Source organism: Salarias fasciatus, chromosome 7, assembly GCF_902148845.1.
Source record: "Salarias fasciatus chromosome 7, fSalaFa1.1, whole genome shotgun sequence".
Classification (NCBI taxonomy): Eukaryota; Metazoa; Chordata; class Actinopteri; order Blenniiformes; family Blenniidae; genus Salarias; species Salarias fasciatus.
In genome coordinates this window covers 19,814,125-19,838,504 of record NC_043751.1, presented here as the reverse complement: position 1 = coordinate 19,838,504, position 24,380 = coordinate 19,814,125, and the positions used below count along the sequence as shown (strand labels likewise).

General features: G+C 42.1%; 2 protein-coding genes across 3 annotated transcripts in view; one reads left to right on the top strand and one right to left on the bottom strand.

The window, feature by feature from the left end:
• Nucleotides 1-417: 417 nt before the first annotated feature.
• Nucleotides 418-14,587, bottom strand: LOC115391927 (transient receptor potential cation channel subfamily M member 1-like). 2 transcript variants are annotated; one of them, XM_030096358.1, is made up of 17 exons: nucleotides 14,470-14,587; nucleotides 7,167-7,243; nucleotides 6,413-6,608; nucleotides 6,073-6,286; nucleotides 5,663-5,787; nucleotides 5,399-5,570; nucleotides 4,893-5,067; nucleotides 4,690-4,813; nucleotides 3,060-3,132; nucleotides 2,819-2,919; nucleotides 1,735-1,914; nucleotides 1,528-1,662; nucleotides 1,335-1,385; nucleotides 1,118-1,258; nucleotides 996-1,025; nucleotides 607-899; nucleotides 418-516 (listed from the first exon to the last, which is right to left on the bottom strand). In XM_030096358.1, exons 1-17 carry the CDS (start codon nucleotides 14,539-14,541, stop codon nucleotides 495-497), a joined length of 2,181 nt encoding a protein of 726 aa, XP_029952218.1. In that variant the 5' UTR covers nucleotides 14,542-14,587; the 3' UTR covers nucleotides 418-494. The 2 variants fall into 2 exon arrangements, with proteins under 2 accessions (XP_029952218.1, XP_029952219.1); XM_030096359.1 differs by lacking the exons at nucleotides 418-516; nucleotides 607-899; nucleotides 996-1,025; ... (5 more) ...; nucleotides 3,060-3,132; nucleotides 4,690-4,813 and having other exon boundaries at nucleotides 4,889-5,067.
• A 6,000-nt stretch (nucleotides 14,588-20,587) lies between these two features.
• klf13 (Kruppel like factor 13) overlaps nucleotides 20,588-24,380 on the top strand; it is a 29,785-nt gene continuing 25,992 nt past the window's right edge. Inside the window, exon 1 of the mRNA XM_030095488.1 lies at nucleotides 20,588-20,598. The gene's annotated coding sequence lies outside the window, so the exon portion shown is untranslated. The remainder of the gene's footprint in view (nucleotides 20,599-24,380) is intronic.

Here is a 24,380-nt window from a genome sequence, read left to right as displayed (position 1 = left end):
TGTCTTTGACTCAGCTTTACAATAACATGGGAGAACAAACTTCATGCGGCAGTGTCAGCACGCAGCAGGACCTTGCTGGATTTGTTGTCATCGTCTTTGTCTTTGCCCTCCTCTTTGCCTCCCGGTGCCTGATATGAAGCGTCATCTCCAATACGGAAATCCAGCAGGAGAATCAGGAGAGGAAAGATGATCCCCAGAATGACCTGTGTGAGATATCACAGTATTTATCACATACTTCCAGTCAGTCGGTTACTTTGCGTGGCTTCATATTCAAGATATTCTCGCTGACCTTGAGTCCTGGGTTTTTCCCAATCCTCAAGCAGCCCATCCACATGTCTGTGAGCAGCATCTGACTGCAAGTGTGAGCAATGAAGTCGCGCTGTTTCGCCGCCACGGCCAGTTTCAGACAGGTGGAGTTACTCCAGTTAATCAGCTCGTACGTTAAGAGTTTCATGGCCACCTGCTCGTCGTGTTTGTAGGACTGGTCTAACAGCTCATAGGCCAACTGACCAAATTCTCTGTAAAAGGAACATAACCGTTATGTTTCACTTCAGAAAAATACGAAATCAAAAAGTTATCAACAGATGTGGACAGTAAAATACTGACTTGGAGTTGTTCTCCAGATCCTGGGAGATGTCGTCCACCAGTTCGCTCTCGGAGCACTCGTGAGCCATGGCCTTATACAGTTTGCACGCCACCAAAGCCTTGGCCATGGCCTCCTCGCCGCGCTGCCAGAGGAACAACGACATCTTCTGGCGTTTCATCAGCACCGCCCACAGCATCAGCTCGTGGAAGGGATACTTGAACCGACACACCTCAGGGTCATCCACGTCGATCTCCACCTCTTCCTCTTTCTTCTTTTTTGCCTTTTTCTTCCCCTTAGTCCTCGGCTCGTCGTCCTGGCAAAAAAAAAAAAAAAAAAAAAGAGGAAATGAATCGACTTTTTTGCAGAAGTTGTTTGCTGGTTTAACAAGTTGAAAGGAATGGCATCCTACCTCCATTCCTAGAAGCTTCAGTGCTTTTGGCTGCAACACAACACAGCATTGCATTCAGTGTCAGATGTTACTTAATGTGATGAACAAGGCATTATCATTCATTCCCTTCCAACCATGCATACCCGTTTTAGTCCATACAAATTATTGTAGAGGTTTCGAAAAGCCTTCCTGGTGTAATTGCTCCTGTAAGCTCCACCCATGAGGTACTCCAGCACCAGACCGATGTCAATCAAAGTGATCTGATAGTCTGGAGGAAGGTTTCCCTGAAGAAAGAGTCATATCTGTTAATGCAAGGAGCTTATTGCTGCAGGTTTGTTATTGTTGGAGGGACTGTTTCACCTTTTTGACGTCCCTCACTACAGCATGCAGTGTGTTTGCCGGGCCAAGTTTCTGAGGAAGAAAGGGAGAAGAGAAAGAGGAGAATCAGTTCTGATAAATGTGTTTTCATCATAAGAGCACCTGCTGATCCATCATGTTGTGCAAATCAGGGAACTTGGTCTCATTTCGGTTTCGCGGGATGACTGGAACTCACCGTGTTGTACAGCTCCTCCAGCCTGGGAATGGTGAGGAAGTGGTGGATGTTGACTCCATTCTCCAGGAGCAGTTTAACAAAGTCCACTCTGTCCAGTACCAGAGCATCCATCATAGCCTGCTCCAGAGAGTTCACCTTGGGGAAAGTATATGGAATAAAGTCATTATTATTACTTCATCAGTTCTCTTTTCCAGGAACTCCTCTTACCCAGCGAATCAGCTCCAGTTTCCTGGGATCTGTCTCCTCGGGAGGCTCAGGTTTTGCTTTTCCTTTTCCCTTCCCCTTTTTGCCTCGTCCAGTTTTGTTGCGAGGAGCACTGGCAGGACTCTTCTGTTTCTCCTGCGATGGAGCTGCATGGGTTGTAGTGTTGGCGATGGCACCGGCAGGCTGAGGAAAGCAAGGATGCAATAGGTACAAAATCCTTCCTTTGAGTAAAAATAATCACATCAACCTTTTTTTTTGTTTTCAGAAAATCATTTTTAGGGCTTTTGTTTATGTAGTTCAACCCAATAATGTCAGGTGATTTGTAACATTGATGTTCAAGGTGTGTAGTAACTGAGAGATTGAGGGGATTCCCTCCCCCAACATTTTTTTTTTTTTTGATTTTAAAATATGGAGGGTGAAATTATTGTTAGTTTCATGAAACATATTCTTTGAACTGAATTTGTCTTATCACGGAGATGATTTAAAATGACAAAATAATAATTAAAAAAAACAGTATGGTAGTGATGATGATTGCAGATTTCACATATAGACTTCCAAAAAGTTGCAGTTTCTATTCGTTATGGATCCCAGCAACTCTTAACAACATCTTGTGGTGTAGAAAAGGAAGTCTGGCATTTCACCAAAAACATCAGTGATGTGAGACAAAGTGTGTGCAGCATGGGAGCTGAGAGGCGCAATGCGGTTCAGGCATTTTTGTAGCATTTTGAAAACTAAAAATCTGCAATGTTTTTTGTCAATACAAAAGAGAAATAGATTTAATTGATCTAAAATATTTGTATTCCACATCACACTTGTTGAAATTTTCCAATTTTCACAGATCAATTCGACAACAGTCTGCTTTTGCCAAAGTCCTCATGCACAAGTGCACGTTTATGGTCAAACATTCATGCTTGTTTATGTGAAGAAAACAGATTGTTGAATATTCCGTCTAATCTCCTCACCTTTGATCATTCTTTAATCTACATTCTGTCTTTCAGTCTTAAATAACATTGAGGGAAACACTGCAAGTATCGACTATTGTTGTGGCATGATTAATTTGCTTTGCTTGAATGTGAGGACCACTCACTGGTAAATTGTGTCCATAAACAAAGATGTGATTGCGAGCGATATCGACTCTGTTCCAGGCCAGAGCCAAGCTCAGCTGGTCCGCTGCAGAGGCATTTGTGCCTGACGGTAAAACAAAACACAAAAAAACAGAGAGATGGAGGAAGAGGGGAAAGTAGAAGAAAGCCTGTTCATGTCGCTGCAAGTGGGAGGAAGCATTAAAATAAGACAACGCTGATGGATTGAGCCTGTGTGCTTGGTACCTTTAAGCAAGGCAGTGAGGATGGCCATTTCAATATCCTGCTGTCCCTCTGAACCCATCCGAAAAACTGTGATCTGTATATGAAGAAATATTACAGAAGGGAACTGATGTGTTGCACATGTGAGATGATTAAACTGTGTAGCGTAATGGGGAAGTCATGATAACACACTACTGGATCATGAATGAATGAATGAATGAATGAATGAATGAATGAATGAATGAATGAATGAATTGGTACAGGGTGCAGCAGTATGTGAGTAAAATGTAGACGCTCGTCTCTTTATAGGCTCAGCTATATGGAATCAGAATTGTAATGAACAGATTTTCTCATGCAGCACAGTGAGTATGAAAAGACTGGCATTAATGAGTGACCTGGAGTCAGAGATTTCAATGATCAGCATTAATGTGAATATTGAAATCTTGAGTTTTTCTTCCTGCTGTAATGAATAAAGGTTTCCAATTTGGTGAAATGAAGTAAATGAGTGTTACATAACAGAAAGGTCCTGGACTTTAAATGTGTTTTGAGTCTTTTATCCATCTGACCCAGCTGCTCACATGGCCATGCACTCAGAATAAAAAGATTTATTTGAGGAGACGGTGACACAGATTCACCTGTTGGTTAGTCAGGGTGCTTTAGTTTAAGTGGGGGCTCTGAAAGGTGTTTAATGATCCCAAGTGACTTGGAAGTTCCACTACGGTCTTTTTTCAGACTCAGTCAGAACTAAATGACCCAAAAAAGAAGGCCAAAGTGCTGCGATCTTTATCTTTTCATTTTTATTTTTTTTCAAGCAGTTTGAGTTGCTTTTCTGAGTGTGATGCGCATTAGGCAGTCTAATTCACTGGGGTTAGAAAAAGCAGGGTTGGTCTTGGAGCGAGAGCACTCTGAGGACTGAAAGCCTCGGCTGGGGAGTGCAGACAGAACCCTGGCCGAGGATTAGGGAGATGGAGCCTCTCCTCCATCTGTGTAGTGCACGCTTACTGTGAATAGATGAAGCAAGGGCCCCTGCTAAGCAGGTGGTAGTGGGCGCTGATCTTTCCCACCCGCATGTACGGAGTGCCGAGATTATATGCACTGGGTATTAAAAAAGTACTTATCACATCACTTATATCAGCGGAAATCTGCTGGAGATGCTCAAACGATTCTGCTATTTATGGTCCAGAGTCTGGAGCACACACTCTGGTGAAGCTCGGAACTCTGGGATTAAGCTGCTGTCCGTCAGGACTCTCAGCAGGTTGTGCGGCGGTGATGAACAGTATTGTTTACACCGAAGTGAGGAGGTTTAACACTGCAGAATTAGACTTTCATCACCATTTTCCAGCTGTGTGCTCACATGTGCACTCACATATATACATGGAGGTTAATGAGGCCCTTGGGTAAAGCTGCGAATGCCCTGGATTACATGACATACCACACATGACCACAAAACGAAGGAGAGAAATGGCAGGCGGGACGCGGGGATTAGGTTTTATTCAATATGTTAATGGAGAAACACAGACGAGTGGAATGGATGAATGACGATGGAGACCAGATGTTTCACAACTCAAAAATATTTATTGATCGACACATCTCCTCGTTTCACATACAGAGTTTTATGACGATGGTAACAGACTTGGAATGCTTTTCTACTCACCAGCTCCCGTTTCTTCATGCACTCCATCACCATGAGGAGGATCTGCTGCGACTGGCTTTTGCTATAATTGAACGTCTTCTGAATAGTTACCAAAAGTTGGTCCCTAACATCATCATTGACGAGCCTGGAGAAGAGGACGTTGTACTTATATTTTAGTGTTCTTCCTGATGTGAAAATCAAGGACACTTCCCCTGAAACCTTACCCTCCGTCCTCAGAGAACTTGTGTGCAAAGGAAATGATGTCGGACGCACGGCCGCTGCCGTCGCACACCACCACGGGGATGGGGGGCTCGTCCCGCAGGCTCTCCAGGGCGATGGAGATCACGTTTGGACCTCCCTCCACTATCAGACACACCAGTGGGACGCCCTGACCCAAACCTGGAGACAAGGGAAGCGAATGGTCACTTCCTCTTACTGCCGTCTTCTCTGGATTGAGAATAAAATGATGAAGTGTGCGACGCCGCGCTTCAACGTGATGCAGGAACAAACAAGCCAAAGGCAGGAGGGAGTGAAGTCAGTGGTGACAGCTGAGCATCCCTTTGCTGTCCCTGCCTTATCCGAGCTCCAGGCATAGGATGACAAAGGGAAGCCCACAGGTCACAGAAGGAGCTCTCCGTCCACGTGTCCGAGCAGGATTCTGGTTTAAATTCACACGCCGCGGGTTGATGGAGCACGTTTAATGGTGTTCGCCATGGACTGGATGACTTACGAGTGTTGATCTTCTGCAAGGAGATGTGCTTCTCCAGCAGCCGGCGGAGTTTGACCTCAGAGCCGTACTTCCCACACGTGCCGTTGTCGGTGAGGATGAAGTGGGAGTGGCTGTTGTTGAGCACGGCCAGCTTGCTGAGGGGATTCGCCATGGTTTGATAAGGTCTGGTCACCTGGAAAAAGAGACAAAAAAAAGGAAAGTTATTTCATGAAGTCATATTAGCATGAAAATGTCCTTTTTCATAAATATGCTTAATATTCTTACATCTTTTCCGATTAGATCCTCCTTATTTTCCAAGATGCCCCACGGTGCAATTCCTATTGCACAAACCTTTCCTCGTGATTTGGAGGAATGGTCCTTTAAGGCATCTCCTACGTGACGGATCACACCTGCAAACGGGGTAAACAGCATCTCTGTCAGACACCTGCATCATGGGACACACTCTAAACTGCACACAAAACCCACACAGGTTTTCATTTGTGATGAATTTCCCCACAAAAGCTCTAATCGTGAAGCTTAAACCCGTGACAATGGGCTCGTCAAATCTCTCCCAGGAAATTGCTGAATGGTTATTACGCAACGACAATTAAGAGCAGAGGTAATCATCTAATGTCACAGGCTGATATTTGTTAAGTGAACATTAAAAGCATTATCCCGAGCTGCCAGCAGCCTACCGGTGTTGACTCCGCCCGTGAAGATCCAAGCTCCGGTGGTGACGGCGGCTTTGATCAGGCCTTTACCGAACACCTGCTTCAGTTTGGGCTGGAGGTCGAAGTTTTGCAGACCTCCGTGAACCGATATGAGCAAGGTGGGAAGCTCCAGCTGCCAGTCCTTCACCATCAAATGTAAGAGGTTGTCGGGTTTGGTGTCGTACGATACCCGGATGTACTAAGAGAACAGAAGAGGATGTCACTGTTTTTATTCAAGGTCAGATCTACTAACTCCTCAAATACTAATGTAACTCTTTTATAAAAGACAAATCTTTGGGCCAAGGAGACCGCAGCCGAGGCTTACCATGGCCTTGTTGATGAATCCTCCTCCCTGGAACTCGATGATCCCAAAGGAATCTGTTGGATACGTCCTGGTGTGTTTGATCACGCTCCATTTGTCTTTCGGGGTGTCAATCTGCACCAGCTGATGTGCTTCTTCTAGCGAGTTGGCACCGGGAGGGATGGCCACGTGCTGCGTTGTCAGCTGACCACAGGCACATCTAGGCGGACAAGAGACAAGATCAGCTGCAGTCTTAGGTCTGCATATGGGGGCGGTAGCTTTTCCCTGGAACATCTTCGAATTTCTGGAATGTTAATGCTTCGATGAACAAAGAGCCGCTTGGTCTGCTAAATAATAACCATGTTTGTTTTAGTTTTGAAAACTGTAAGATATCCTGCATTCATATCGGTCATAATTTATTAATGAAGTGAAAATGAGAGAATATCTGTTAAATGAGTCAAAATGATTGTTGATCTTTTGTCATACAACATACAACAGGTTGATGTCATGGTAAATATATAGTCGATTTCAGTTGTTTTTTTCTAAATTCAACTTGTTTTACAAATCATTCCATTAATGAAATGTCAGCATGTTTAAAATATTTTGCTGAAGTCTTTTCAGTTCAACATCTTTTAAGCAAAATTCCCAATATAGGAATTTTATGAAGCGATGAACAGAGACTTTGTAACAGAACACATGCGCCGTATCTGTTAAACCAACCGAAAAACAAATTAAGCACCACAATAATATTTAAATCGTCTTAAAGAAGCTCGCCTACCTGGTTGGATCCTTGCTGGGAAATATATGAATACATTCTCTTTTAAGAAAAGTCCTTTCAATCCAAGCTCTCTGCGCCTGTAAAGAGAAAAGAAGAACAATAAGAGGGTCAGCTCGCATTAAGTGCGGTCACACTACAGTCACAAGACAGCCACTCTTGCTACTATGTAAATGTAACTTTCACTATCATCAGTTTTTTTTTCTGATCCTTGCTGAAATGTGAGAAGCGCCAGTATCCAACAAAGGAAGTAAAATGTAACAGAGAAAACATGATACAATTTCTGTAACATGTTTGAGAGATACGAATTTGCAAAAGAGCATTCATGGAGACTTGAAGTCGAGTATCTTTTCCCGTTCATTCGGTAATCAAACCGCTCTTGATCCTGACTAATTATTGTGTGTTCGGTTTTGCCAGGCAGGCCGGAGAAAGAACCACACAACTGTACTACGCCCACACGCTTTGTCAGGTCCTGCTCTGATTGCTGTCTGGTCTTTTTCCAGTGAGGAACCAAAATAACCCCAGTTCAAAGCCATGTCTCTCTGAAGGCTATTGTTGACAGATGAAGCCCAATTAATCTGGAGTCACTGGAAGCAACGCTTTTCAAGAAAACGCTGGGAAAAAAGAAAGAAATGTAATTATCAATATTCTTATTAAAGTATATCAAAAATGTAGAATCGAACTCTCTGGGCCTGAGGGACGCATGAGAAGAACTAATGACCATAAATAAACACAGCTGAAGTCTTGTGACCATCACAAGTATCCAAAACACAGAACAGTCACTGTTCTCTCTCTCACTCAGCTGAAATGCCCTCAGTCTCAGCCAGCGGGGCAAACACACTGCAAAACTACAAAACTGCCCCACCGAATGACCACTGCAAGAAGAAAAATATAATAAAGAAGGTATTTCTATGCATAAGCTGAAAGCCACAAAGTAAAATCTCTCGCTTGTTATTTGTGAAGGAACTGAATGGTTACAGAGTTACTGTATAAATTATACAAAGATATGCATAAATATCAACTTTATAAATCTCAGAAGCAACCAAAATACAGAATTTCTCAGAAAATGAAGAAACAATTGGCGAAACTTCATTGTTAATAATAACAAAAACTGCTACATTTACAATACAATTTTTTTTTACAGCAAATCATTTTTTTCCCAAATTGAGTCACCATATTGCATTTCCTCTTTTTCTAACAGTTTTCTTTTTCATTCAAAGCACTCACTACTTTATCTATCTTTCTACCTCAATTCAAGAGTCTTCTTTCTTTCACCAAATACTCCTCCTCCAAAGCCATCTACTCACATCTACATCCCATTTTCTACAATCAATACCACCAGTTACCCTCGGATCCAAACAGTTCAGTCAAGAAGAGGAGAAATCAAGTTGTAAAATAGTTGCAGTTGTTGAGCACACTTACACACAAGCGTCTAATGGAGCTGCGGTGTTTTTTGTTTTGTCTCAGTTGCTGCTGGAGATCAAGGCGTGAGAGCAGAAGTGAAGGCGTCCGGCGGAGCTCTCCTCCGGTGCTGCACTCCCAGCCAACGGTCCCACTGAATCCCACAGGACATGAAACTTCTTCACTTTATGAGGGCCAGCTAATATGATGAGCATGTGAGCAGGGTCTTTGTTCGCCCGAGTCTCATGACTCCAGTTCAAGGTAATCCTTTAGGGAGTCCCATGACCCCTTCTCCATGCCCACAGGGTATTTTCATCCTTCGCTTGAACAAGGCACAATAAATCTACTTTGATAACTGGCCCCTAATCTCCCAATTTGTTGAAACTCCTTTTCTTTGTGTTCACTTCACAGTGTGGAAGATCTTAGTGGAAGAAGACGGAGCCGAGCGGTTAACCTAAAAGCACTGCGGTCCGGTCCGGAGGCTCCCCGACATTTCATCTGATAATTTTCACCCCCTTCCAACTACTTTGATTTCAACTCCATTTGCATAATTGAGAGAATTGGATGCAGGCATTCTTCTTGCAAGGCGCGTTGTTAAGACATGACTGGTCCCCGGTTGGGGGCAAGGTCAGTCAATGCTAATTGCAGTTAATCTCTATTTTCACCCACCATGTTTTCACTGAGGAAAAGAAAATTCAGCAGACCAGCTACTCTGAGCTCGCTTGATCCCCATTTTTAATGTTGCTGATGTAAAGTGGAATTTTGCATTTATAAACATATTGTGGGGCAGTTTCCAGATCGCATTTATTCAGCTGAACCCTGTATGGAGTGAAGCAAGAAAATATATACCAGTAGACTTTTGATTTGTTACAGTAAAGTTAAGTCAGACTGATTCGAGCCAGTTTTAGATCGGATAAAACAAAAAAATCACAATGAAATTCGATTTTAGACAGATGTAGCTGCACAGAAACCTTCAGTCTCTTAGATGTTTGCATATTTCTGAGTTTCCAACTGGTTCGCCACTTTCAGAGTTGCGCTCGCGCTGCTTTAGATTGACCTGTTGCTCCTCACATGGTCGTCTCCTCTCCCGCTATCTCATCTCGAGATGCAGACACGGGTTCACTTATTGTTTTAAGGCATCAGGAGCTTCGAGGCGCATGCTTAAGTGACCGGAGGAAGACATGAGATGGAGCGAAGCACAGAAGGAGCTCGGTAGACGTCTGCTCCAGGCTGTTCTCATGTGAATGATTTCATAAGCACTCCTTTTATGGTTGAAGTGAGAAGTTCGAGCCCGACTGTAACTCCTGCTGAAAAAGACGAGCCAGGCTGGAGGTTGATGAGACAGAAAGACAGAGAGAGAGAGAGAGAGAGAGAGAGGGAGAGAAGCCTAACATCACCCCACTTTTTCCCACTTTTTTGTCCTCTTCCAGTAAAAGGGAACAACAAAAATGCGCGTGGGCCACTGTTAATTATAGCCGCACAAAACAAAAGCCGGTTTCCACAAGGGCTCGGCCAGTATGACGCAGTTATTTCAGCTTACTTAAACTCATTAACCACAGCAATTAAAACCAAAATCCAGTCGGCAACCAGCTGGCTCGTTAAGAGCTGCCTTTGAGCACTTAACAACAACAAAAAAAAAAAAACCCTAAAGATCTGGAAACTGAGGGGATCAGATTGTGTCACACCAAGCAAATTAACCAGATTTAAGACAAGCCTGCGAACAATAAACAACATTCAGACCAAAATGCTGAATTTTCTGAGAAAACGAAACAAAAGACACCTTTGTAAGATGGGAATTATGATTGCTGGGTTATTAAGGAGGAAGTAGGAAAAATAGAGTTTTCGTTAGTTGTACTTATGTTTGTCATTCAAAATGTAGCTGTCTGTGTATTCTGTCCTCCTGCTGGTTTTGTGTTGGAGGAGATAAAGTACTGGCGCACACAGGCCACATGCTCACCATGCCTTATATTTATTCCTTTTTTTTTTGGACTAGAATCACATGGTCCTGGTCTCCTGACCCACAGCTTCGCAACAACTCGATCACAGCTAATTTGTTCCAGTGAAGCTACAATTACACAGACTGTTCGGCCCGACAGTCACAACCAGGCCTGTATTTCTGTACGCTGACCTCTTAACATGGCCGTTTTCAGTGCAAACAAAACTGTATTCGAGTAAATATATAAGTATCGGAAAGATCGGAAGGATTTTTTTTTTTTTCTGAGTATTGTAGCAACAATGGAATCTGTGCAACAAAAGCTTCGTCAGCACGAGGGAAAGTGGATCAGGGAGGATTTGGGGGTCCTACGAGGAATGTGATGTTACCAGGGTTGAAGATAAAAGCTACTAATTGCTGGGCTTTGCTGCTGAATAGCGGTGCAGTGAGATCCTGATGCGCTGTGACAGAAAGGAAGCCCGTGCAGACTCGTTTTACCGTTTAAAAAGTATTCCCACCTCGTAGCCGGCCCGCACGGACACAAATAAAGCCGCTTTTACATGTTTTCACTTGAGGGGGAAAAAGATATTTCGACAAAGCCGCACGCTCAAGTCCCAGACTCTGGACAGGCAACTATGAATTAACTGGGAAGCTGAGTGTTTTCATTCAGCCCTGTTTGTAAATGCACTCATTGTCCTCCTGAGTTTGAAAATCCAGTTAGCCATCACGAGTCCGACATGTCACTGATTATCCCCAAGAGTTGAGGGAGTCATAAGACATTTTTAAGGCTGCTGGGTTTTTTTTTTTTTTCACTCCTGTTTTCCCCAAAGACGGAATGAAAAAAGACACCAGATAACCCTCGGAAGAAATTCATCTAGAAATGAAACTTCAGATTTAAAATGTCTATTAACAAACTGTGAAGTTTATGTAGCGCACGCATAGACGGAGCTGAATTTGGATGCAAAAGTTTTTCAAACTGCCTGAGATGGGGAGTTAAAGCAAGGATGTAAAACTTCAAATGATTAAAAAATAAAAAAAATTAAAAAAAAAGATGCCCAAATTGTATGCAGGCATATTACGGTATGCATAATGCAACAAAGTTGATTTATGTATAATAATAATATGTTCAACGGATAAGTCACTGATAAGTGAATATGGGTGAAAGTTCACCAAACCGGAAAAGACTGAAAAAAATTCAGAAAAATGTTCTCAAAATGAATATTGCAAAGACTTTTAACCTAACATCATTCTCTAATAGTGAACCAAAAATGACTTTAGAGTCAGTGGAAATCCCTGGATGCCTTTTAAAAGCTGAGAGTTCCGTGCTGGAAGCAGTCTTCGGGCCTTCAGGTGATACTGCAGCATTAACAGAAACCTTCACTGTTAAACCCAGAAACTCACGTTAACACTGTATCATTCATGTGGGCACCGTCTGCTCTCTTTTTTTGTGTGATTTATGAGTAAAACACCCAGTAGAATAAAGAAGGGAGGGAGCTTCTTAGTTTGCGGCTCTCATCGTAACAGGCTGCAACTCACTGCTCTGGAAAGGCACCGTCAATGTGAAAAATCACATTATCTTCCAGGATATTTCAGCATGATGATTCAACTCAAACAGCATGACTTAACATGAGGAAAGTCCCAGCGGTTGACTGGTCCGTCTGCACGACAAGCTTTTAATGAGAGAATAGTATTTGACACATCATGAAACGATAACATTTTCCAAAAGGACTCAGGCATGTCGAGCGACGAGGAACCTTGTCGCTCTATAGTTTCTTTTTTATTAGGTTGGCAAATGAAATTGGATTTTTATTGTATTAGATTGCATCATAGTCTCAGTTGTGACTGATCAAGTCGAATGTTGACAGTAGCTCAGCAGCTGCAGGTGAACACTCCACTCCTGAGAGTCTGTTCGTGCCTCATCTCTGCGTGACGGCAGGATCCGCCGCCACTGCTGACCGCAGGGTCTTTGCCTTTGCCTTACGAGCAGTTTGATGGGAATATTTTCTGAGTGTTCTGGATCTTGCTCTAGTTTCCACATTGCACACATTTTGCTTAGTTGTGCTCTAATAGTTCCATTTCAAAATATGATATATATCAACTTGTTTTCCCATGTAATGAACTTTTTTTTTTTTGCCAGCACAGCTGAATAAAACTCCATTTTTCATTTGGTTTGACCACATCTTTTCATTCATCCTTTTGAATACAATAATCTTGTGCACTGGAGTAATGTGAAAACCACCCAACCACAGACTGTTGCGATATCTGACGGGACAACTTCAGCTATTTTTTTTTTTTTTCTTCTTTTTCTCAGGCTTTCTTCATTCAAAGTGCTGCGGTGTGACTGGGTCCCCAGCCTGAGCGCTCAGTTCCACGCCGCTGAGCCGTAAAGCTTTTAAAGGCTTCTCAGGCCTCACCTGACCTCAGCCTGACGTCTACGTCACACAAGTCATATGAGCTCCACAACTGCGGGCCTTCTACGCCGCATTTGTGCTGTTTTAGACGCTTCATGCATTTATAATGAAGTTAATTCGGTTTATGTGCCCGAGCACAAAACTCACCCAAAATCATTCACGCATATCAGGAGGCGTCAAAGAAATTATTTCCTAACAGTTTTGATTGAGCCAAAATTTCCCAGCAGGAACTTATTTTTTTCTATTTATTGCCATTTAAAGTGTTTTTTTTTTTTTTCTTATTTGTCTTTTATTTTGAAAAGGGCTTTAAAATAGACTTTATTTGAATGAATTTTCTGGAAAACCTTTGTAAAGTTATTCACAGTTGTACTTATTTCCATCACAGTTTCAATTAATACACTTCAGATGAATGAATTAATCCATGCAATCAACCACAGTAAATGACATGTGTGCCTACCATTTACAGAAAGATGATAAATCTATGATTAAAGGCCACCATACCGACGCAGCAAATGTGAACGATCATGTAGAATTAGATGTTATTTCTCAGCTGTCTGGCCGATGCGGCCAAAGACTTTATATTTAGCAACATATCGAATCTCATTAAAAGTGCAGCACTATTCACTTGATAATCGTGGCTCTGTTGATTGATTTAATGTGTAAAAGCTCGCATAAAAAAGGCTGCGGATTAGACATAGAATATTAATCTCACAGACCTATGCAGTAATGCGACGTATTTAAAACTGTCACACCAGAATCATTTAATGGTGTTCGATATATTGTCTGAATACAAATTACGGACGACTGAGTGAATCGTTGTGTGTCATTTCTTGTATAAATTCTATATTATTGGAGACATTATCGCCTAAAAAGCATGAAATTACTGTGTGTGTTTTATTAGATGTGACTTTTAAGATTGCTTCTATATTTCTCAATCACATAAATCCACTAATGTGAAAGATTTATTTTTTGTATTGATAAGTTCTTTCAGTTTATCATAAATGTGCTTTAATGACAGTATGAATTGCTGGTTGGACTGGAAATGTAAAAATACGTGCATATACAAAAAAACTGACATCTTTCTAGCTTTCAAGGACACGTCAGCAGGAGTGTGTTAATCACATGAAAGCAGACTTTAGAAAGATATAAAACTCTCTAATCTGCCATGGACGTGGTTGTCCACACTGGGCCATTACCAAGGATTAAACTGCTGTACTGGAGCGAGTAGCTGCTCAGCTTTAAACACCACTTAGCTGCAACTTTGAAGGGCTGCAAGTAGAGAACATGTGCTTGGCGGTAAGCAGCCGGCAGTCCTGAGTTGTGCGTGCCTTTATGTCGAAGTCAGAAGCTCTAAAACGATTGGTTGACGTGATCTCAGACCAGCTCACAGTGAACGTTTCATGTGAGACGCTGTGTGGCACAAGTAATCTCAATAATCGTGCATGCATGCACAGTCATTCATTACCATCGAGACCAACAAGAAACTTTGAAAATACTTAACACAACTATGACAGGCAAAAGAACAAAACCAGACGGTGTCACCTGTTGAATGTAATCTTACCTTCTGAGAGCCGGACGTGCTGCGTTTGAGGGAGGACCTCTTGAAGGTGGCCCCCGGGCCCTTTGGGTCCATGTTGAGGACTTAAGTGGCGAGAGGAATCCTTGGAGAGCGGCGGCAGGTCAGGGTTCAGCTGGCACATCTACAGAAGCAGACAGAGAACCTCGGGGAGCCACGACAGAACCAAGGCATCACAGCCGCCGTCTGGACTCACGCTTTCCAAACCATTTGGCTTCGTGGTCAGCGGAGGGTCCGCCGCTTCCCTCTCCTCGCTTCCGTGGCTCAGTCCCAACTGACAAGACAGAGATCCAAGCCGGGGATATAAATCACTCGATGACATACTTGACACATAGACCCCTTTCCTCTGCAGAGCATCCCATAATCAGGCTTAATGCAGCCGGCTCTTATGAAGCCTCGGAGTCTAATGGATAGAGATTTAATAAATGGTTATTGAAGGTAAATCTACTTTGGCACACCACAACCCCAAAAAAGGCTTAGAGAGACCATGCAAGCTGTGAGGCTAAAGTTAGCCGGCAGAAAGCCAAAGGTTGCCCCACCAGATGAGACTCAGCGACTCTGACAGGGGAGACACGGGAGTCCCAACGGGGGGCAAACATAACCGAGCACACACACAGTTTGATGGAAATGCACGAAACAAAATGAATACACAGTGGAGCCGGTTTCTTGATCCAACAAGCCACAAATTTTCTCTCAGTCTTTTAAAATGATCAAAGGTTTGTTATAGGTAGCGTCTTCTGAGTATTCTGTGTGATTAAGTACATTATAAAATATGTTGAAATCAATCTAATGCTTCAATTCCCAGTTTACTTAGTTCTGTACTTTTTTCTCACAGTTGTGCAACAAAGATGCAAAGCAGCTTGTTACTAAGTCGAATTTGACCTGTTGCATAATGTGGGCAAAATTAATGGAAAACAAAACTGCTTCTTGCTTATTTAAGACTTTAAATACCACACACACACACATAGTCACCACAAACAATTAAGAGAAAATATTTAGCTGTTCATTAGCAAAGCTCTGGAATCTGAAAAACCAGACGTGAAGCCATTAGGGGGAGGAAACTGTGTAATGTTGGTCCTGACTGTCTCACTTCCTGGTTTGGGCCACTGTTTTATGCAATGCCATTAAGACTTGTTACATCAACTTCATATTCAGTAGGAGGAAATGATATTTAGGTGCAGGAACACTTGGGGAGCTCTGTGGAGGGTTTACTTGTCAGACGTCATTCACATTAGATCAGATTCAATATTCGGTGTTAAAGCGGCTTGTCCGTTCACCTTGAGATGGGCTGTTGTTTTCACTGAATGGATTTATTATATTGGGACAGTGTCACGCAGTGTGTGGCGAATAGCTGCAGAGAAACAAGGCCACAGTTTGAGTCTTGGCATGGAATGCATGCATGAATGGATGGATGGAATAAAGTAGGATTGTTTCAGCAGGTTTCATGCAGCAAAAATCCACATTCTTATGGAATACTTAGAATCGAGTTCAAACATTTAAGCAACAACTCAACTCTTACCAGGTTAGATGAGTGCTCTACATCCCTGCATCTGTACGGCTCCCCTTTACCAACACACCCAATCCAATGGAAGGGTCAGGGAAAGGCCTGGCAGAAGTGAAGACTGAGAATTGGTGGTTTTTGTGTGAGAATTCAGGAAATCCAGTAACTCCCCCTGCTGGATACTTTAAGAATACATTTAACCTTACTGTTGGATTTGAAGCAGTTATATCAACGTTTGTTTTGAAAAATATCCCCACCTAAAACCTTCCGTAAAACATTAAAAGCTGAACAATCAAATGATCTTTTAGTGACATATAATTTTACAGAAACACACATGGAACTAAAATGTGGCACATGCATCGACGAATTGTTCCATTTACTATTGTCGTTACTATTTGAGCTTTAGAAAATAACTGTACCTGCGGTGATCAGTGGTGATGTTTTCAAGATTTCATCTGGATAAAGTCTGAAAGACTGAACAAGGACCATGAAATGACTCCTTTCCATCCTGCACTGAAGACATGGCCCTCTGTGTTGTCTGCCTCTAAGAATGGATTATACGTAATTTCTCCTCGTAAGCAGACACAAATAAGCTTTATCATCTGTTGGTGGCTTTGCATTGGTCAGTGAGGGGGATTATTAGTCTCTGGGAGGATACAGATCAGCCAAGGAAATTGGAAATATTCTCAGGAAAAGTTGTCAGTGAGATGAAATGATTATTTACTTCTCAAGAGCCTGAACCAAGTAGAACTGCGCTTTAATTTTTCTAAAAGTTCAATTAATTTAAAGTGATTGTTCAGGTTCACGCTCAGTTGACTTGACAAACTTTTCCATGAGATAAACAACAAAGTCACAAAGTGACTCAAAGTCTCAATGAAAATACATAGAGCAGATAAAAGTAGATGCTACTTCTAAAAAGGGATTTTTTTTCCCCTTTTCACAGTCACTTATATTTGCTCATGTGGAACTATTGGGGTCTTGTCTGTAAAAGTGCCAAGAAATGACTGTTGTACCTGACACTGTATAATTGAATAAATGGTGAGTTGTGTTATTCAGATTACAATGTCATAATTATTTAAATGAAAGTTTATAATGTTAAAAAAATGATGTTTACATGAAATGCTTCATAATTAAATTAAATATTATGCACTTTATAGTGTTTTGCAAAAAAAAACAAGCAATGTTGCTTTAAAACCATTCTTGTTAACTCCTCAATCATAACTGTTCTAAATGACGTCATCACCTAATTTGCATAGCTGCTCATTTGCATATCTAGGTCAAATTCCATGATGACATTTAAAACCGATACATTGTTGCCAACTCCTCTGTCGGGAACGTTCTAAATGACGTCATCACACAGAAAGAAGGAACCATATTGGTACAAAATGTGTCAAGTGATACGACAGAGATACAGCCATAGAGCCGTGATGGAAGCACAGAGATCTACTAAAATACATCTAATGTCTTCTATTGTTCTTTAACAAATGTAGAAAGATTACCTAATCAAACTAGATCGTTGTCTTGTCTCATAATAAGCAGCAACATTGGAATCACTTAGATTTGCGTTTCCTGTTTGTAATTTATTCTGTCAAGTGTCCATTTATGTTTATTTCATTAATCATATGTTCAGTTTTCTAATAAATAATTGAACATGCATCTTAACATCCCACTAAGAGAGGATCCAAATTCGTTGACATATTTAAATACTTTTTTTAAGTACTGTAATAGTTACTTTGCCTAATAACTAGTTATGTTTAAAATATTATAAATCAGTTTCTAACTCAGTGTTTGGAAGAAATAAATTAATTTTCAAAAGTAACTTGCCCAACACTGCTGATTGTTATTAGTTTCTGATTTTAGTGTGCTGGACTGCTAAGGTTGAACTGTGTGGTATTACTGACACACTTTTGTAATCTGTCGCATCTAATCAAAGGTTATGGAGTCTTGAAAAATGACTCCATGATGCTGACGTAACCTGTTTTCCCAAAACAAAACAAACAAAAAAAATCTGAATTAGTTTCACGCTTTAGTGAATATAATTACTTTTCACCATATTTTTAAAATGACTTTATATGGCAATGATTACAATCCATCCATCTTTTAACATACACTTGAATTTCCAAAAACTTGGACAACATGTAAAGGCTTCGAAGGCTTTGAGCAAATCCCAGCCCAAACAGGGCCAAAGGAGAGGCACACAGAACAGGTCAGCAGTCTTTTAAACTAATTTAAGAGAGAGAGAGAAATTCACAAACATTTGCACCTATGGACAATTTACTGCTAGCAGAACTTACAAACATTCACACACATTTGTAATTCTGTCGTTGTGAGGACATTCATTGAAATAATGCATTTCCTGGCCCCTTACCCTTACCCTAACCATAAAAACAATAATGCTGAACCTGAACCCGTATCCTAAAACTAACCTAAACCAAATTTAAACCCTGACGCAAAAATCATGTCTTAACCCTCAAAAAGGTCAGTTGAAAAGTGAGGACCAGCAGACATGTTGGTTTAAAACTCATTTTGGTCCTGTGGTCGTCACAACTGAGTATCGACAAGAACACACACACACACACACACACACACACACACACACACACACACACACACACACACACACACACACACACACACACACACACAGAGTGTGACAGTGCTGACCACTACAACACAATGCTGAATCTTTACATCTTTCAATGATTTTAAGTTCAGTTTTACAGGTTCAGATGAAGTACTTGTACACTGTCCAGATCATTTAATACTACAAAAGCTTAAATATAGCCAAACCGAATATATCTTGCATGCAATACACAACTCTTTTGTTATCTCTGGATTTTACCAGCAGTAACAGAGTGAATTTTGAATTCAAATGACATCTTTTGTTTCACGGCTGCGAAGGCAGCAGCAGTGGGTGTTCCATTAGAGCTGCTGACGTACGCACCTGACAGTGTTTTTGTCATTACACTCACTTTCAGACAAAAGACCTGCACTGCAGGCTTAAAATAAACCGAACTTTTAATGAATGAAATGGAACTCAGGCCACTTTTATAATCTCATATCAGTTCAGTCAGCCTGTATGTTGTGTGTGTGTGTGTTTCATAAGATCCAGTGTCACGGCCTGGGGCACATTATAGACAGACTCCTGGGTTTCATGTAACACAGCTGTGCATCACCTTGGAGTACACTGTGTTCTGTAGAGCTCTGTCTGCTTCAAGCTCCTCCACAGCCAAAGAACAAGCAGAACACAGAGTGCTTCGTTTCAGCCACAAGATGGCGCTCCAGCATTCAGAACGGTCAGGGACACCATGCATAACTCAAACCAGGGGGTCGCAGAGTGCTTGTAGGAAAACCTTTGTGCTTTAATTCTGTCAGGTTGTCTCAGAGGTTATTTGTATTTTAGACCCGTCCCTACTGCCAGAACCACAAGAAAATGCTGCAAGCACAAACAGAAAAAGTACACTGGGCCACTCCACTTTTTTTTATGTTCCAGTTTCCTGTTTTGCATCAAGTTCAATTTACCTTGAGTTGTTTTACTTGTTAATTTGTAAATGTCTTGTGTGACTAATCTCATCATTTAAGACAGATGGATTAATGCCAACAGCTGGAAAGCAGGTTAGGGCGAAACTACTTCCACATGTGATTTTCTGGAAGGAGATGTTGTTCTAGGGAGAAATCGTGTTCCTCTGTTTGGTTCGGCTGTGGTATGGGAGTCCTTTGTTCCTGTTGAAGCGCTTACAGGCACAGCCTCTGGCAAAGAAACCCAAATATTTAAATGCAGGGAACAGAATAACCGCAGGAACCTGTGGGCATGAAGCACACCGGCTTTTATCTGAGCGATCTGCAGTGACCTACAATCACAAAAGAAAGACAATTTGTGTGTGTTTTTAGTCACTGAACAACCCAGTGTTTGACCTGGTTGCTATGGAAACAGACTACACCCTCACCTGAGACCTTGGTGCTTCAGGTGCGTGCGCTCCCTCAGTGCTGCAGAGGAGAATAAATACTCAGCTGATAACATGTGCACAGTTGGAGAGACACGCGTAATAAAAGGAGATTATATGTGCAGAGGCAGATAACACAACGCGGGAATGATGCACGAGTGCAGACATTTCGTCTCCTTCGCCAGATTGGGCACTCTGTGTGAGTTTCACGACAGGAAATGGTCTTTAGAGGTTGGTTACAAGTAGATCATGTCAAGACGTGTTGTGAGCTCCTGGCATAATACCCTCTTATTAAGCATAACACAGTAAAAACCCGATCTGTACTTCCTCAATTGACAAAAGGGTACAGTTGATGGGCGTGGACCAATGTTCTGAATGAAAATAGCCTCACTTTTAATTTGAAGCTCCAGACAATTGCTAATTTACCATACAGGGAACGAGCATGTAACTTCTCTTTAAAGGAAGTTTCCTCATTGAATCTGCGAACAAGAAATCCTTTCCTTGGTGCAGTCAGACCAGTTCATAGTTGCTAACTGCAAGCAGATTCAGCTTTGTGATACTCCCGCTTTTGCAGCTCATCCACATCTTTCTTACTTGTTGCTGATCACCAAAACTATGTTAAAAACAAAATAAAAGATAAAGAATACCAGTTTCAGGAGGGTTTTTTCTGTTCCCTAGTGAAATGTTGCAATGACAATAAAAACTAATCTCATCATCCGATCCTGTTGTGAGTGGTCTCTCTCGACTCTGCAGTCAGCACAAAATGGATTTTGGGGAAGTGGACAGGAAGGAGGCGTGGCAGACTGTAGCTCCGCTTGTGGCTGACATCTTCACTGCTGAGCGCCGGGGCAGGGGGCTGTGAAGGCCCGGCGCTCTGCTCCTCCTGGCAGGCTTGGCTCGCTGCGCAGCGGAAAAGCAAAACTGTTCCTAGAAATCCGTCCCCTGGGAGGGCTGCATTTCATGAATCCCCGAACCGGTGTGCATATCTATATTATGCTGGCAAAGAGGAATGTCAGAGACTGACCTGGGGCCCACGCGAAGGTTAACCGGGAATCCATATGCTGCAGAGAGGCTGTAAAACAACAACTCTCTCAACTTGCCAGGAAGTTACTTCCAACAACTGAATTCTTCTCAGAATCTGTCATCGTGACCTGGACTGAGCCTCCCTTCTTTGATCAGCAGGCTTTTATAAACTTTAATACTTGTGGCTGCAGAGTCTGTACTTTCCCTGAGAGCCGAGAAACAGATTTTTCTCACTGAGAGAAGCGGTGTTGTGTCCTGCTGCTCAGCTGCGTCAACGTCCAAAATCAGCTTATCGGCCACCATCCAAACAACCAGATGTGGGATTCGTTCTTTAAAGCCTTATTTCCTCCACACTTTCCCTGACCTTTCTGAGGGACGGGCACGACGCGATCAAAGAGAGATCCCAGCAGCCCTGCAATAGCACTGCATGGTGCACGGTGGGAACAGGCAGGCAAAAAGAAATGCTGATCAACACTTTGACACCAGGAACTGAAGCCGCATGACTCAGCTGTCGCCGCAACTGACCAAGACGACGCTTCAGTACATGTTAATGAACGTCAGAGCTGAAAGTAAACCAGCACGGTCAATAAATGTTGCTGTACTTGTTTGATTGCAAACCTCGGCCAAGTTCTGCTGTGAGTGGGATTACCAAGCATTACGTGTGAAAAACAGTCAATATTTTCAGTGCTTCATCTCAGCCACGGTCTACTGTTAATGCCACTGTAGATCTCGATCATCCACATTAACGTTTCTATTATTGGATTGTACAGAAACGCCAATGTTTGGCACAAGCCGCGAGCTCTGATTCTGTCCCACCATCAACTGACTAAGCAACAGAATCAACAGCAGCGTAGGGCCTACGCATCGTGTAGGAATGAGGTTTAGAGTGCTAAATTAGAATGAAAAAGATAAAATAGCACAAAACACAGTTGTATGGGGGTTACAACACTCACCTCTTGGTAAAGACATTCAGAGATCAAATCCAGTTTTGTGCCTTTTGCCATTAAATTTGCATATTTCTCTAAGTCTCCTGTGAGGGGTGTAACCTCTTCACCCATCATCAGGTGGAATGAGCTCCAGTCAACGGTCGATACGCATTATTCATTCAAATAACTTATTGAAAGAATTTATTTTTGAGAACAGTTTGTGATAAAAGAACTTCTTGATTGGCCTGACACATCCTGTTGCTCTGGCTTTTTCCTTCTTTTAGACCAGCTGGGATGAAACGGGTCCTGTGAGCTGCTCATGAGACTGATTCAGGATCAGCATATCTGGAGAGACTCGAGAGCCAACGCCACCGGCAACCACTGAGGACCTCATATTAAGTGGCAGCGGCTTAACAAAGAGGTTACAGGGGTTGGATGTTCAATCCCCAGCATAACTGATGTCAGTGGACTGAGCAGTCCCTTATATGTTCACCTGAATGGAAGAATCAAAGAAAAATGGGACGATTAATGTTAAAAAGCATTTTAGAAAAGCTGTTTCTGTTGGTAATAAGACGTTAGTTATTTTCTTGAGCATCAGGTCAGAATTCCTTTTTACAATCAACAATATAAAATAACCAGGCAGTCACTCTGAGAGCATTCTACTTTCTTCTCCTGGAAAATCTGTATAATGTATCAATGAATTATGCAATAAATGGTTTAACTGAAAAAATATTACATTTTCACATTGATATTGGAGTTTGTACTTGCACTAAGAGACACACGGCCCTACACTTCACTGTGATTATAAGAGGAAATCACTGCTAATATGTCTGAACAGCGGAAAAAAGGTTAACGAGGTTCTGAACTCTCCCCGCTCACTGTTCAGCTTGTGTTCCAGAACATAAAAGCCCAAGTCAAAGCAAGTTGACAAGCACCTGTCTTATCCTGCTGATCATAGCAGAATCGTCATTATCTATGAGCTCTAGCCTGCGACTCTAATTAGAATTGCCTTGGATGATCTGAAACACAGATGGTGGTGGGGGACTAAGCAAATACTAAGGTAATCGGTCTGTGCTGTAGGAGCAGACAAATCTTTAAAGACCTGAGCTGACAGTCTAAATACTCGCTGAATCAAGTCCAGACAGACCACTCCGAAAATATTTACTGCAGTGTCGTCATTTTAAGGGGGTTTTTATCGGGAAAACTTCCTCCAAGGTTGCAGCTGTTCTGTGGTTGTTGATGCAGTGTGACAAGCCTGAAGAGAAAATCAAATAAGAGCACTGGCTCCCGGGTTACATGCGGTCGTGTCCATGTGCTGTACATTAACATCTTTCTCAATGTCACTCTGCATCCATACATCTACTCTCATTCAGTAAGTTATCCCTGAGCGATGTAGCCTGAATATGTCTCCTTTTGCAATCACTAACTCGCGATGCTCAACGGTGCTAAAGGTGAAAATTCTTACATAACAGAAAAACATCCTGCAAAGGCACACGCAGCATGCGCCCAGGCCATTCTTCGCTGAGCTGCTGAAACTGTGGAACGGATTTATGTTTGACATTTAAAAGCTGAAGTTCATTCTTGACCTTGAAACTGCAAGAATGACAAAAATAATCAACACTTGGGCTTCTCTCCTGGTTTCTGGCAGCAGACTTTTTGAATAAATCCATGGGGAACGTTGATGCAACTGTGAAATAAAAAAAAAAAAAAGAAAAGAAAAGAGAAAACTATCTCTTTAGTGGCTCCTTAACATTTAAATTGTTTTCTATTTCATTTTGAAAAGGGGCTCAGGCATCACAACATAAGGCAGCGAATGTGGGAAAGCTGAATAGTTCGGCCATTAGAATGTTTTCCATCCTAACATGATGATCCTAACAGGAGATAAATAATGTCTCCAAAGGCGATCCTTTCAGTCAGCTAACCACAGATGAATCCACATTAAGAAAAGGTTTCAGGAAAAGTAGAAAGTTTCATTCAAAGTGGACAAAGTAATTTGCTGTCACTGTCAATAACGCTGGTTTACGTTTGTGGATATGTGGAAAGAAACTGTGCATTCAGAACAGCTAAAGCAGCTGAAACGACAGATAAAATAGCCTTGAAAAAAAACATCAACAACAACTTTGACCTACATTTTGAAAGAATAAAACAAAGCTTTGCGTTTAAGTTTAATAGTAGTGTCATACAATAAGTTTATGTGGTGGCTCGGAATGATTTCACTTGACGAAAAGTGACAGACGGTTCATTTGGCCTTGAAGTGTGCAGAGTTCTAGTTCATCGACTCAAACTGTGGTAGAAGAACCAGTACAGCTGTCTGCAATGTGGTGGATCTCATAATGTGGGGCAGGCCTCAGTTGGGGGCACTAGAGAGCCTGGGGGGGCTGAAGCAACAGGAAAAGTCTCAGGGACATGGGGGACAGGGGGGACACCCTGTGGGGATTACCCTTTTGGTTTCTTTTTGGTGTGATCTGGAGGTGCAGGCTGCAGCAGGCATGGAGATGTGGA